At 37.2% G+C, this 15588-nt stretch overlaps 1 protein-coding gene across 4 annotated transcripts in view; it reads left to right on the forward strand.

The window, feature by feature from the left end:
• Nucleotides 1-15588, forward strand: part of LOC139120866 (1-phosphatidylinositol 4,5-bisphosphate phosphodiesterase epsilon-1-like) — a 176136-nt gene that overhangs the window by 101445 nt on the left and 59103 nt on the right. For all 4 annotated transcript variants that reach the window (XM_070685485.1, XM_070685488.1, XM_070685486.1 and 1 more), the window contains 4 exons: nt 1859-1966; nt 7290-7406; nt 10747-10905; nt 11809-11944. In XM_070685485.1, the coding sequence (XP_070541586.1) occupies nt 1859-1966; nt 7290-7406; nt 10747-10905; nt 11809-11944 (520 nt within the window). The remainder of the gene's footprint in view (nt 1-1858; nt 1967-7289; nt 7407-10746; nt 10906-11808; nt 11945-15588) is intronic.

A 15588-nucleotide genomic window follows, 5' to 3' on the forward strand; every position in this document is an offset into this window, starting at 1 on the left:
ACATAATCTAAACCGTCATTTATTGTGCCCTGTATGTTATCTAAAAGAATTTGCTCATAATAGTTTGTCATGATAGGGTGGTCAAATAAATAGAGATAGAGAAAGTTCTAATTTCCATTTATGGTTGACATGGTAAGGATAAAATAAAATTACTTTTTGAGGAAAAAAAATAGAGTGGTCAATTAAAGAGTGGTCAAAGAGATAGGGTTTTTATGGTAAAGCTGGGCTGTAAGATTCCTCATGTGCTATTTATAGCAATTATGCAATCTGTGTAAACAGTCCAATGAAAGTGTTACATGATTCCTTATAATGCTTTTGTTGACCTTGAACTTCTTCAGTTTCAAACATTTGTCTCTTCAGTATGCTTTCTCTGAGTACGTACAGTCTCAACTTATTCAACAGAACTTACTTGCAATGTTAATTTGAGAATTAAAATGTGCTTGGTTAATAGGATGAAATTACTGACAAAGATAACCAGCTTAAGATTCTTTATAACCTGACAGATATGCTGTTTTTTTATGACGTATATCTTGATTTAAGCAAGTCTTGTTTACTTTAATTAGAATGTAATTAACTCTCGTTTATTAGCTACTATAGACTAATATAGTCTATAGAAGGTATTGGGATGGGTATCTGTCCGCGTGCACCGTCAGTCTGTTTGTATGTATGTATGTATGTGTTTGTGTGTGCATGTGTGTGTGTGTGTGTATGTGTGTGTGTGTGTGTGTTATGTATGTATGTATGTATGTATGAATGAATGAATGAATGAATGACAGCCTTGTTATTTGGTATACAGGTCCCTTGGGATAATCCAACCTAGATTTGTTAAAATTGTGATGAAATATGCAAATCTGTATTTTTACGGAATTTTTTTTCCATTTTTGGTCAGGCCATCCTGATATGAGCTATCAAAGATATCCACCTTCTTCATCAATACTTGTGTCACAAAAGGTTATTCTCTACATAACACAGCAGAGCTCTGTCAACTGTTGAGTCGCTTGTTTTTTTCAAAACCGCTGGTCAGACAGCTTTAATATTTGGTTTACAAGTCCCTAGGATGACCTTAGTGAGATAATTTCATACAGTCAGGAAATACTTAATTTTGTATCCATGTCTATAGTAGCTTCAGGGACTTTGGCCCTATGTTTAGAAAATGCAAAAAATATACAGGGACTATATTATCTCTGTCTGTGAAAACACCAACTTTATTTCACTGCCAACAGATTAGCAATCTGTGGTACATATGTAATAATTACCAATACTTTGTCAATAAATTGCTAATTTGCATATTTAATGAACCTTCTTAATAAGTGTGATATGTCTAGAAATACTGCAGCAAATTTGATGAAACTTAATACCGATGTAGATCTCAAAGTGTTATAATAGCAAACAAAGACATTTAGCAGTATCTTGGAAATTATTTGCTAATTTGCATATTTTAATGAACGTTCCATATTAGTGTGATATTTCCAAAAATACTGCGCCAAATTTTGTGAAACTTTTTACAGATGTTGATCTTAAAGTGTTGTTGTAGCACAAAGACATTTAGTTATATCTTGTCAATTAATTGCGTATTTGCATATTTAATAAATTTTTGTAATTAGGCTGATACATTTAGAAATACTTCATCAGATTTGTTGAAACTTGGTATATATGTTGAGCTCATGTTGCTTTAACTGTGTATAAGAACGTTTATCAATATCATGTTAATTAATTTCTAATTTGCATATTTAATGAACTTTTCTTAATGATTATTTCAACAAGTCCTCATAAACACTTATACTCTATTGTACATTCAGCTTCGAGTGTTTAAGATTTAGTGTTACTCAGTGTGTTGGAATTTGATGTTGCTATCTAGATCTTGCTGACCGGATGTCGATGTGTTGAATTGGACTGTTGGGATGGCGATGATGGATGGCCTATCATATATCATGGACACACACTTACAACTAAGATCAGTTTCAAGGTGGGTATAGATTTTCAAATCATTAAATTGTCCAGGTATGTAAGGGTCCCAAATTCGACAAAGTGAGCGTCGAACTGAGCGTTGGAAATGACAAAGTGAGCGTCGAACTGAGCGTTTGAAATGACAACGTGAACATCAAACAGCGTTGTAAATTACGAAGTGAGCGTCAAACTGGGCGAAAAAAAGAACTGAGCGTTGAACTGAAAATGAGTGCTAAAATGTAGCGAATATGCGAAATATAGCTTGCATGGGTGCTTACTTAGCGCGTACTGAATAGTACACGATTTGTCAGTTGGCAAATAAAAATATGTTTACAATGACGCCCGCAATATTGGTGTCATAATTACAGTTTATTTATAATTACAGTTTACTCTTCGTAGTCAAAAAGAATAAGAGATAGAGTCAAGGTCCTGTAGTCGACAGACCTTGATGGAGCAATATGTCAATCACTATCTGTAGTGTGCATGTACGTGAGTTGACAAATGGCAGGCAGAGCGAGGTCATATAGACGTCATTCTCACCTCAAGTACCACAGTGTGATTGTCGCAACATCTCAATAAAATGACATTCATCACTTCTGATCATGGTAATTCCACGAATGACCGTGTACTGACCAAGCGTCAGTGGGAGGCATATTTCATACATCCATTGCCGGATGCTAACAAGAACATCCAACCAGCTATGCGGTCGACCGGCCGTGGCCGTAGCCTACTTATTTGTTGTACTTGACCACTTTATCATTGTGTGATTACAACTGTATCAAGGACGTTTTCGTTTCATTTCGCAGCATATATGTTTCCTTCAAATAAATGTTACGAGAATAAGATAGCGACGATACTGGCACATGTATGTATATGATACGTATGCGTTACGTTACGTTTGCATACTTGACGCACGGGACCGTGCTTGACGTTTGCATTCAAAAAGCAAAACAAGTAAACCTTTTAATTTTCATTTGTCAAGACTAATACCGAAATAATACATAAATGTACGTGTTGTAAAGAAAGTTGCAAATCCATGGATTGTGTAAGTGATGGGCGAGGAAACGATTGTGAGCAATACGGAGTCACACCATAGACAGTGGTTCTCGACAGGGCGGGACCCCCTGCAACTAATTAAGCCATACCATTTTCTAACAGGTGTGGCTGAGAACTCAGATAAATGGGGTAGTAATAATGCAAACCGGTTATTAAGACCAAGTGGCGATGCTTATAAAATTGCGAAATAGGTCAACAATTTTTCCAAAGACACACGACATGTTTTTAGCTCCGCTGTCAGCGACGCGGAGCTTATCAAATAGGTTGATTTTCCGTCGTCGTCTGTCGTCCGTCGTCGTCCGTCGTCGTCGTCCGTCGTCCGTCGTCGTCCGTCAACAATTGCCTTCTCCTCTGAAACCGCAAGTCCAATTGCTTTGAAATTTTATATGCAGCTCACTTAAGGTGACTTCACTTCAGTTTCTTTAAATCTTGGTGAAATTTGCATATTTGTATTTTGGGGGCATTTTTTGGTGTTTTTGGTAAAAAAATCTTCTTCTCTGAAACTGCTTGTCCGATTGCTTTAAAATTTGATATGCAGTTTGCTTAGGGTGACTTCAGTCAGATTTGTTCAAATCGTGGCGAAATTTGCATATTTGTATTTTTAAGGCAATTTTTGTCATTTCTGGTAAAAAAATCTTTAAAAATCTTCTTCTTCAAAACTGCCAGTCAGATAGCTTTGATATTTTGTACATAGGTCCCTAGGGATGATCTATTTCAGATTTGTTCAAATTTTGCAGAAATATGCAAATTTGCATTTTTAAGGCAATTTTTGCCATATTTGGTCAAAAAATTTATTTCTCAAAAAGTACTGGTCTGATAGTTTTGAAATTCGGTGTACAGGTTTCTATCGATGAACTAAGTAATATGTATTGAATTTCTGATGAAATCTGTAATTTTGTATTTTTGGGGCAATTTTTGCCATTTTTGGTCAAAAAATGTGTATTTCCAAAACTACTCATCCGATAGCTTTGAAATTTGGTATACAGGTTCCTACAGATTAACTAAATGATAGCTATTGAAATTATGATGAAATCTACAATTTTGTAATTTTGGGGCAATTTTTACCAGTTTTGGTCAAAAAACGTGTGTTTCCAAAACTACTCATCAGATAGCTTTGAAATTTGGTGTACAGGTTTCTACAGATGAACTAAATGATAATTATTGAAATTATGATGAAATCTGCAATTTTGTAATTTTGGGGCAATTTTTGCCATTTTTAGTCAAAACATGTGTTTCTCAAAAAGTACTGGTCTGATAGCTTTGAAATTTGGTTTCTACAGATGAGCTAAGTAATATATATTGAATTTCTGATGAAATCTGTAATTTTGTATTTTTGGGGCAATTTTTGCCATTTTTGGTCAAAAAATGTGTATATTCAAAACTGCTCATCTGATAGCTTTGAAATTTGGTATACAGGTTTCCATAGATGAACTAAATGATATTTATTGAAATAATGATGAAATCTGCAATTTTGAATTTTTGGGGCAATTTTTCCTATTTTTGGTCAAAAAATGCGTTTCTCAAAAGTACTTGTCTAACAGCTTTGAAATTTGGTATACAGGTTTCTATATATGAACTAAATTTGATCTTTTGAAATTATGATGAAATCTGCAATTTTTATTTTTGGGGCAATTGTTGCCATTTTTGGTCATAAATTTATTCTCAAAAATTACTCATCAGATAGCTTTGGTTGACATGTTCTTAGGGATGATCCTATGTGATACATTCAAAGTATGATGAAATCTTCAATTGCGTATTTTTGCAGCTTATTTTAGCCACTTTTTTCTGGCCACTGCATCGAGCTATCAAAGACTTCCACCCTTCTTCATCAACATGTGTCCAAAATAGTTATTCTCTACATAAACACAGCGGAGCTATATCGGCCGCTAGGTTGCTTGTCATTGTTTGTCTTAGTACCAGTATGCCTCACGCTGTGCTGTTGCATACAAATTTTAGGCGTGCAATATAATACCACTGACTGGCCATATGACGGTCATGATCGCTCTCTTGACATAAATAAATGTCCCAATATGGTTCATCGTCATACCTTTTTATATTTATTGCCGTGTGGTAAACCATCGAAAGAATGCGCTTCACAAAATGAAGAACTTACATCTGTATAAGGAACGGAAACAACGTGATATCCGGCAACTGAGTCAAGTTCGCAAAATACTAAGAGATTGGAGGTTTCGTGGATCATATATGTACTAACGGTTCAGACAGAAATTTCAATTGGTAGCAAAGACTGTAGAGAATATTTGGGTATTTTTCTTGCAAGAGCAGTTTTGAAATCTCCCCCCCCCCCCCCCCCCCCCGAAGAAACTAACTGATAGCCTGAAACTAATGCAGTGGTGGACAATGAGCATCCTGGGTGACGTTGAGTTCACAGGAAGCCATCGAAACTGACAGGCCATCGGGCCTTCGAGTTCAATATGTCATGTATTTTGGTCATTTCCATAAAGACAAGGTTCTATTTTTGCATTTATTTCGATATTTCCATTACAAAACGACTTATCCTTTATAAAAGATGCCCCTTGACATTGAAATTGGTGAACCTTCCGGTGTGGTTTACCATTGAGGCAGCACACCTCTATGGGTTGACCGAGACTGGAAAGTTTAGAGCCAATCATAAGCTTACACCTGAAGCCGAAAAAATTACTGTAACTTTCACTTTAGTGACTTTTTTGGGTGAAAAATGTTCTTTCACATTGCTTTAATTTGAAACATTTGGCATGGTAAGACATAGTGCGGCAATTGTGATGTTAAATGGATAGAAAATCACGGTTAACAATGTTGACAATGCAGCATTTTCTATATACCGGTACTATTTTGTTCTCGATTGACAAGAGTGTCGTTTTGTTAATTGTAAGCCAGCTCTACTTCAAAGCCTGTGCTGAAGATACAGACGGCATACGACAACACAAAGGCAGCTTTTTACAATGTTTACATATTAAAGGGATGTAGTCGTCTGAACTGTGCTCAAAGGTCGTATGGGACCCATACGACCCATGGCAACAATGTATCCAAGGCACAATAATGGTGATTGATGAAAGTTAAAACATGTCTGTCATAATCTATCATCGTATAATTTAAATGTTGCTGCTATGATGAGGTGCATCTAGATATCGTGCACGAAATACATTGTTTGTAAACAAGAAACTCGCACAGGCGCAGTTCCGACGACTATATCCGTTTCAGACGCAACCTCTTTCATGTCGGCACTGACATAAACTGCTATCTCGATATATTATTATGTTTTGGCCTACATTTGGTGGTAATACATTCCAGATAGTTCGAAGGAAGGCATTTAGTCACAAATTTCAGACTTATATTGGTGATTTTACAGACCAAACATCCCGTCAAGTATAGATTTTATGACAGAAATATGTAGGACATCAAAGCTGGATGCTGATATTCAAAAAATATGTAAGGTAAAGTCGCACTGTACTTTCATGGTCAATGGTAACGTCTAAATTGACCTTTCAACACCAAGAGTCTTTGGATAACAAGTCTGATTTATGTAGAATCATTATTGAACGTACGAGAACTGTACGTCAGCCAAGTTGAGCCACGCTGACGGGACTTCATACAAATCAAGTTCACGGAATTTTCAGTGCTGCAGTGAGCTTAATTACGTACCGCCATGAATATACAAAAAATAGTACCGGTGAGCGGCGTCGCTTAAAAAAACATCGGCATTTTAAAGGTGATCAGCGCAGAAATGATCTGAGAAATTTTACTGTGCAGCTACAATAGTCCACAGACACATTCATTCAAAATCATCAAAATGCAGAGCGATTTTTAGTCCCCACGGACACCCTCTGTAGGTGCGTCCATCAGTTCACGCTCAGTTTGCCATTTTCCACAAAGTGCTCGATCAAGCACTTTGACGCTCACTTTGCCAATTTTGGGGGTCTTACATACCTCAATTGTAATTATAATGGAGAGACATGTCAATGTATTAAAGATCTACAGAAGATTTTTTGAGCAAACTTTGCATTATAACAAAGTATGATATATTGTACAGGTCTCCTTCCATCCCCTATTGATGTTGTATTTCTCAGTTGGTTCAAAAATAGCAGAATTAAGTATCAAAGATTTTTTACCTCTGCTGCACTGACTTTGCATAGGCTTTCAACGCAATTAACCAAACTGAAAATTTCCTCACATTTTTCCATTCTGATCAGTGCATCAATTTTTCATCCAAATCTTGGAGCAAAAATGCTCCAATTTACAACTTTCACACATTTTTCATAGTATATCAGGATATTATTTTTTCTGTACAGGAAGTGGTAGAATCAATTGACAGAGCAGCATTTATGACATCAGAGTATCCAGTGATTCTGTCAATTGAAAATCATTGTTCAATACAACAACAAACACGTATGGCTCAGATATTTAAGGTAGGGCATGCTTATTCTCAAGTTCTTAAGGTAGTATGCACCTTGAGAGTGAAGACTTAAACTTTTGCTCTAACTTTCCTCAAGGAATCTTTCAATCATTCTCTTTCAAAATGAGGAGTAAACATAGGGGGTCACCGCGCAAATTTTGGTACTACAGATTCTGAAACAAATTACCTTACCGATATTAGAAATTCAAAATGGCTGCCATTACTGTGTTAACTCTATGGAGAAAAATAAAAATTTTCGAATTTCAAAAAACTACGCCGGTGAAAAATTTTCTTTCACCAAGTAAGCTCTAAATGAATCCCCACATGTGGTATATCAGAAGAGAATTGTAAAAGTTTGAGAGTCCCAGTGTCTGTCCCCGAGGTGCCTTCTACCTTAACATGATGAGGTACATGCTGTTTGAGTATAATAAACTCTTGTTTATAACAGTTGATCTTACATTATGTCTCTCTTGTTCATACCTCTATTGAATGGTGTGAAAATCATTAGCCTAATGTACCTTAATCATGTGTATTATTTGTTAACGCATCCTATCAGCCCAATCTAAGGCACCACTGTAGAAGTGGTATAGCCACAAACTGATGATGTCAAAGATATGTGCAATTATGGAAATGAGGTAAAAGGTTACATTCTAGATGGGGCGATGACTTATTTTGGGGGTTAAGAGTTACAAATAGGATTTGGAAACTTCGGGGGGAAATGATTGACAAGAAGGGTCTCAAATTTGACGACTTTCACTTCATTCCCTCTTGTTGTGGTATCTTTACTCTATTCATGTCTTCTTCAGCCATGCTGATACCTATTTGGAAAGAATAGTTCATTAATGACAGTGAGAGAAAGTGTTATTTATTAGTTAATTTTTTCTATAAAACTCAAATCGCTATCAGGGCCTCAAACCCTTGCACCTTCAGCATGTGAAGCACTACCTATAACCTGTACTGCATGAGAACAACTTTTGAAAAGGGATGCAATGTTCCATATAAAGGTTATAGAACGGTATTGCCATGCAGGCACTGGTTGATTTGTACTCTTCATTTGTATCAACTGTAAATTCATTTGGACATTTTGGGTGCTTTTTTTTCAATTTTTGGCCATGCATTTTTAAATTTTTAGCTCATATTTGGTATTTATATAAATACCAAAAAGAGCTTATATGGTGAGTTGATGGCGTCTGTATGTCTGTTATGTATGTGGGTATGTATGTGCGGATGTATGCAAAGGCTCCCATACCGCCAAAGCTACCATCTCATTATTTGGTGTACAGGTAGATGCAGGGGTTGAGATGTGACGTTGTTCAAATGAACATGTCAGTGTCAAAAATATGCAAATGAGGAAAGAAAAGGGGGAAATCCTGCAAATGTGCAGGAGTGGTGGCAGTAACTGAAACAGCCCACACATCTGAGTAAGAGATTTTTGACCTTTAACCTATTTGTATGCAGGGTACCTATTATGTGTAGGAGTGGTGGCAGTAACTTAAACAGCTAATTACTCATTTCCTGTCATTGTTTATGAGCTGTGACATATTAACAGACCTGCTCAAACCATAGACAGTAGGGGGGAAGACTGTCTATGCTCAAACTAAGAGGGACTAGCTGTTTCTACTATGCATGTTGCTAAAATTGACCTCCAGTACGTAAAGTTTCAGACCTTATTTACTTTTCTAATTCTTGTTTTTCTGGTTTAAATATTTCTTGTTGTTTTTCTGGTTGTGCTGTGCAGAAATCATTGTCATAACATCAACGTAGAATTGACAGATACAACACTTATTGTTGATCTTTGGTATCTACCAATTCTGATCAAATTTGAACGACATTGTATAATTGTGGTATTTTTTTTCATTGCCGTGTTGTTTGTGCCGGTTGTTTGTGCAGGTTGGTTATTTCTTTATTTATTAGGGGCCAAAGCTGCTTTAGCCTTGATAGTTTTCATAGGAGTTCAACTTTCTTCTTCTTCCGTAACTTTTTTGCTCACCTAGAACTCCAAAACCACTTATCGTAAACTTCTCAAACTTCAAGGGCTTATAGGTACATATTAATACTCATCCACCTGACTCAAAATATTTTGATTGCCTTGGACCTGGTGGCCATATTAGATTTTCTAAAAACATAAACATAGCTTCTGCTGATGACTCAGGGGTCAGTTTGATATTTTTCTTATAGCAGATCTTTAAAATTTGCAAATAAAATTGTGTGTGGTCACGTGACCTTGGCCGCCGCCATATTGGATTTTCGAAAAATACCAATTTAATCTTTAAAAACCTTCTCCAGCTTTTATATTTGGTATACAGATGCCCAAGGATGACATCGTCAGTCATATGTATGTATGTACGCGTCCGTTTGTGAGGATGTCTGTCCACTCAAATAACTGCAGTACTTACAGACTTGATATTTGTTGTGTGGATGCAAAATATGATTATGAGAAACAGACAAAGTAGGACAGTGAAAGTTTTTCTTACACCAGGAGCTTGAAAATGAGGCCCCACAAGTTGTAGATCAGAAAAGAATTAAAAGTGTAAGAGTCCGAATAGCTGTCTGAGAGTCGCCATTCTACCTTTAACTATCAAGAATGAAACTCCAATAGCTGATAATTTCTATTATAATTGTAATTTTCAAAGGTTAGAGAACATTACATAACATATACCGGTAGTGCTTTTTCGGTAAAATCAGTGTCATTGCTATGAATCACAGACAGCAAGTTTTAGCTTTGTACACATTTCAGCAACATTGTTATTTAGCAAGTATGTAAGAGTTCAGAATTGGAAGGGTGTTATTTGTAAGGGTGTAGTGTAGACGTCGCGAAATAACAGCATAGTTTAGGCAATGCATAATAAAAGGGCAGAACGGTGGCTTACTTTGAAATGCATCAATGCACTTTTGAGGTACACTTTGCCGCTTTCAAACCGCTTACATATAAGCTCTACAAAGTACACAATTCAGTCAAAGACAACCAGCAAATGACAAAATAAGTACTCTTCATGACATACTGGTATCCTGTAGAGATGCAACTGTAAGATCCAACTCAAACATCTTTACTTATTTGCAAGATAGTTAGACTGAACTTCAAGGATTCTCCCTGTCTTTTCATTTGAACAGAGCTCACGAACATCTTTAAAACCACATCATTCATGCCATTGTCAATATGTTGATCCATTTAGGTATCGATACAGATCAAGTCAACGTTGTCTTGTCTTTTCAATGCATATAGGTACAGACAATACCAAACTATCTAACAGTGTATTATACATCAGCATAACTGACTTTTGATGAAATTAACAACAAAATAATTGTCTTTTGTGCACAGTATTATGCATTGAATTATCCTCCGTTATTCACAGCAAGTGTTTGGAGAGAAGTTAGTTACTGATTTCCTGTTTGAATCAGACTTCAGCAATGATCCACATCTTCCATCACCTGAACAACTAAGACGAAAAATCCTTGTCAAAAACAAGAAACTGAGAGCATATCAAATGCCACTCAATATATTAAAACATAAGGTAAGGACGGTATTTTCAGATTTGTCTAATTCGATGAGCCAGCTCTAGATAAGGAGTTGTCCAGCGGTGTGTAATGTATCTCTGTCCACCTATCAATATAATGCATGCATTTGCATGTATGTGATGTAACTGTTAATATGTAAATTTTCTATCAGTGTGTGTGTGTGTAATACAACTATGTATCTAGATATTAAACTGTCTGTACATAAATATACATAAATATAAGTAATGCTGATGTCTGCAGGCATCTGTCTGTACATGAATGTTTGTGGTATTACTGTATTCATGGCATCTGTCTATACTTAGATGTATATGGTGCATATATTTCAGGGCATCGCTATATATATCTGTACATAGATGTATGGTGCTACAGTAATCAAAGGCAACTCTGTGTGCATAGACGTACAGTACCATACATCTATGTACAGAGAGCTACCATATGTGGATGTATGGTACCATTGTAGGTATGTGTGAGCAACATAGTGCAACTTAATTTCCAAAAATTTATCATTATAGATTTAATTTAATTTTAATGTGATCAAGGAGGGTTGATGGAACTGTGTGTGTGCGACTTTCTTGTTTACAAACAATGTATGATATCTAAATGCATGACGTCAACATAGCTCCAACATTTAAATTTTACGATATTCATTGTCAAGAAACATGTTTTAACTTTCATCAATCGCCAACGTACCCTAGATACAGTGTTTACATTAGTCGTAGGGGTCCCCGGCAACCTTTGAGCAGAGATCCAATGATCCCATCCCTTTAAAAGTAGATTGTACACAAAGCAACAAAACTATGAATTAGTATGATCATATTTCACTGTGATCACGATTATAATTTATTGCTGTTCTTAAAATCTTAATGGTATCTTGCATGAATTGTAAATTTTACTCCCAGGTGATGAACATGATGAACCAGCAGAAGTTGAACAGTCTATCACCAGTGTCAGCTGACTCATCTAACGCGTTACAAGAACAGTCTGATGATGAGGAAGAGGATGATGAAGAAGAAGATGAAGCTGTAACCTTAGATGGTAATATTCAGTCGTTGTATCACATAACACAACCTGTAACACATGATGGTAATGGTCAACCATAATATCAGGAAAAAATGGCATTTTCTCGTGGAAGAAATGGCTAGTTGCTAGATTATAATACACATGTATCAGCTGTAAACTGCCAAATTGTGAAGATTTGTGAAAATGTTATCAAGAAGACTGAATATAATGTAAACATCTGGTATATTGAGTAAGATTTCATTTCAAATGCAGTCTCATAGGCAGAGTACAGTGCCACTGTGCTCCATAATTGTCACTTCTCTTCAAATTGATTTGTTAAGGTGGAGCCGCATGTTGCCCACACAGTTTCTAGTCCCCACGGACATCGTCCAGGGGACTTATAGCAGTGTTTTCTCCAGGACGCGCGAACGCGCGAATCGCGCATTTTCAAAGAGCAGTCGCCCCAAAAAATTATCTGGACGCGCGACCTGGCGCGCATCTGTGGCCCCTGCCATACCAGACAGTGTGTTGGCCTTTTGATTTTGCAATACGTCACTGACTCGTCACGCCAATGCGTCTGTAATGCGTCTGGTGCCTAATATCGCTACATTGTCCCTGTGGGAAAAAAAATAATATCGCTCAGCTCTGGTATCTGCTTGCCGCGCCTGTGTCCAAAAATAAACAACTGCCACATCTGTTGTAGCGTATCACAGTCCGTCATTTCCCTTGTGTGTTGGTCTTGGCCGCCTGTCAGAAAAAAAAACTTTGTTTATTGTTCAATGACAGCCGTCTGAAATGAAAGTGTTACTATGTTTCAAAATTTTAATGAGCATCGGCTTGGGACGAATCACTTAGACGCTGAACTTTCATTCGAATTCCCCTACCAGCCACCGCCACGTGCATTTGACGATCGAGATTCAAGTCATGAAACGAAATCGCCTTATTACTGCCTTTTACAAACCCAAGTCTGATGACAAAACGTCTGAAAATTGTGAAGCGGAAGAAAACAAAAAAACTGATAGTGACGAGACGAAGTCTAAAGATGTGCAGAGAGACGTTGAAGAAACAGCTGAGACGGCCGGAGAGACGGGTGCTGAAATTGGAAAGCAAGGAAGAGAAAATCCTGGTGAAGTTACATCGGATTCAGACGACGATACTGAACGACTTCCTTCTAAAAAAAGAAAAAGGGAATCTTTTTGGCAAGACTCCTGGCTGAAAGCTTATCCCTGGCTAGAGAAACCTGAAGATTTGCGTGGAATGCGGTGTAAGGTATGCCGTGAAGCCGGAAAAGATAATTCGTTCACTACGGAGAAGGGTTGCAGTAACTACCGAACATCAACTTTAAAACGCCATGTCGATAATGATAAACACAAAGATGCAATGAGAGAAATATCTTTGCGGTCAAATCTAAAAGTTGCCGTCTCAAATGCAGTTACTCAAAAAGAGGATGCAATTCTGGTCGCTATGAAGGCTGTATATTGGCTGGCAAAGGAAGCGGTCGCAACCGATAAATACGCGTCGCTTTTGGAGTTGTTGAAAGCTGCGCAGTGCGAACCCGTGAACAATTTGGAGGTAGGCAAAAACGCTACCTATCGATCGCATACGACGGCAGAAGAATTACAGCAAGCCATCGCTGATACGATCAAAGCTGATGTTGTCGATAGAATAAAAGACTGTGACTTTTATAGTATTTTGTGTGATGAAAGCACGGATATTTCGACATCGGGCCGTCTAGTCGTTTACGTGAGAAGTGTGACCGGAAGTTTCGATGTTGAGTCGCACTTCCTGGGAAATTTGTATATCATCGAAAAAGACGCAGCATCTTTGACGGAAAAACTTATCAGTATCGTGAATGAAAACCAGTTAGAAAGGTCGAAAATGGTTGGTTTCGGAAGTGACGGGGCCTCTGTCATGACCGGTGTGAAGAATGGCGTAAGTGCAAAATTGAGAGATATCAACCCGTTCCTCATTAATATTCATTGCGTCGCACATCGTCTCGCGTTGTGTACGAGCCAAGCTGCCGCGAGTGTCGAGTACTTGAAGGAAGACAAGACTATTTTGACAAGTTTATTCTACTATTTCAAGCAGTCGTCGCTGCGATCTTCACACCTGAAAGAAGTTGAAGACATGCTTGAAAGTCCGCGTCTCAAGATGAAGGAAATCCATGACGCCAGGTGGTTTGCGTTCTACGATGCGTTACAAACCGTATACAGGTCATGGAACGCATTGGTGACCTACTTTGACGGGCAGCGTTCATCGAAAGACCCAAAGGCAGCAGGCTTACACGGCAAGTTGACGCAGTATAAATTCGTGGCGGTGATGTATTTCCTCATGGATGTGATCGCGATGTACCGGTACAGAGGGATGGTACTTTGACTTACATTTGTGAACGGCTCGCAGACGCTTGATGATTCCTGGTTGGAGGTCTCTCCGGGCCATGTGTACATACTTAGAAATCAATCAATCAATCAATCTTTTATTACTCAACACACACTGACAGAGAGTGTGGTATGGTACATTTCAGATGAAAGAACAACATGTTCAAAACTGAACACCATCAAATGGATATACAAATCCAAGTAAATTGAATTGAAGTACACATATAACTCTAACTGTAACCTGCTAACTGTAGGTAGCTACTGGAGGGGTCAGCAAACACCAGAATTCCTTATAAAAATAGCAAGGTTCAGAAAATTCTGTTCCATGATCTTTTTCATCTCTTCTACTTTTTCTTCAACACTCATAGTGGTAGAAAAATCTGTCCCCCTTTTCTGGCACAAAATTGATCTCTCAGAAATATGACACTTGCATGTGAGTAAAAAGTGAAACTCATCATCTATTACATTACTATCACATCTCAAGCAAATTCTTTCATTTAAAGGTACATGAGGTTTACATTTCCTACCAATTTCAACACGCAAATTATGATCACTCAGTCTATATTTTGTTAAACTTCTACGTAACCCAAAATCCGAAATATCTCTTAAATATTTTTCAAAACCAGACTTGGTCTTGAAGATTCTATAAGTGCGCAATTTGTTACCACTTCCATTCTTCCTTGAATCATTGAAAAGGTTCTCTTCCAAGTTTCTAAGTATTGATTTTCATACTCATGTTTTAACTTCTTACATAACTGAGAATAAGAATTTACTCTAAATTCACTGAAAACACGACTGTGATTGTAACTTCCCAAAACATGATGAACAAATTTTGCCCATTGAGAATTGATTTGTATATTTTTAGCTACTATAGACTATAGTCTATAGAAGCTATTGGATGGGTATCCGTCGGCGTCCGTCGTCAGTCTGTATTATGTATGTATGTATGTATGTATGTATGTATGTATGTATGTATGTATGTCCGTTTGTGAGGCGTCCGTCCACTCAAATATCTTGAGAACCACAGTACTTACTGATTTGATATTTGTTGTGTAGATGAAAAATATGATTTTGAGAAACTATTTTTTTTAATTTTTTGATATTGTTGAAAATAGGCAAATTAATGCCAAAAAAGGTGTTTTTGGTAAAAAATCTTCTTCTTCATAACCGCTGGTCAGACAGCTTTGTTATTTGGTATACAGGTCCCTAGGGATAACCCAACTTAGATTTGTTCAAATTGTGATGAAATATGCAAATGTGTATTTTTAAGGAATTTTTTTGTCATTTTTGGTCAAAGTTTGA

This window comes from Ptychodera flava, chromosome 20, assembly GCF_041260155.1.
Source record: "Ptychodera flava strain L36383 chromosome 20, AS_Pfla_20210202, whole genome shotgun sequence".
Lineage (NCBI taxonomy): Eukaryota > Metazoa > Hemichordata > Enteropneusta > Ptychoderidae > Ptychodera > Ptychodera flava.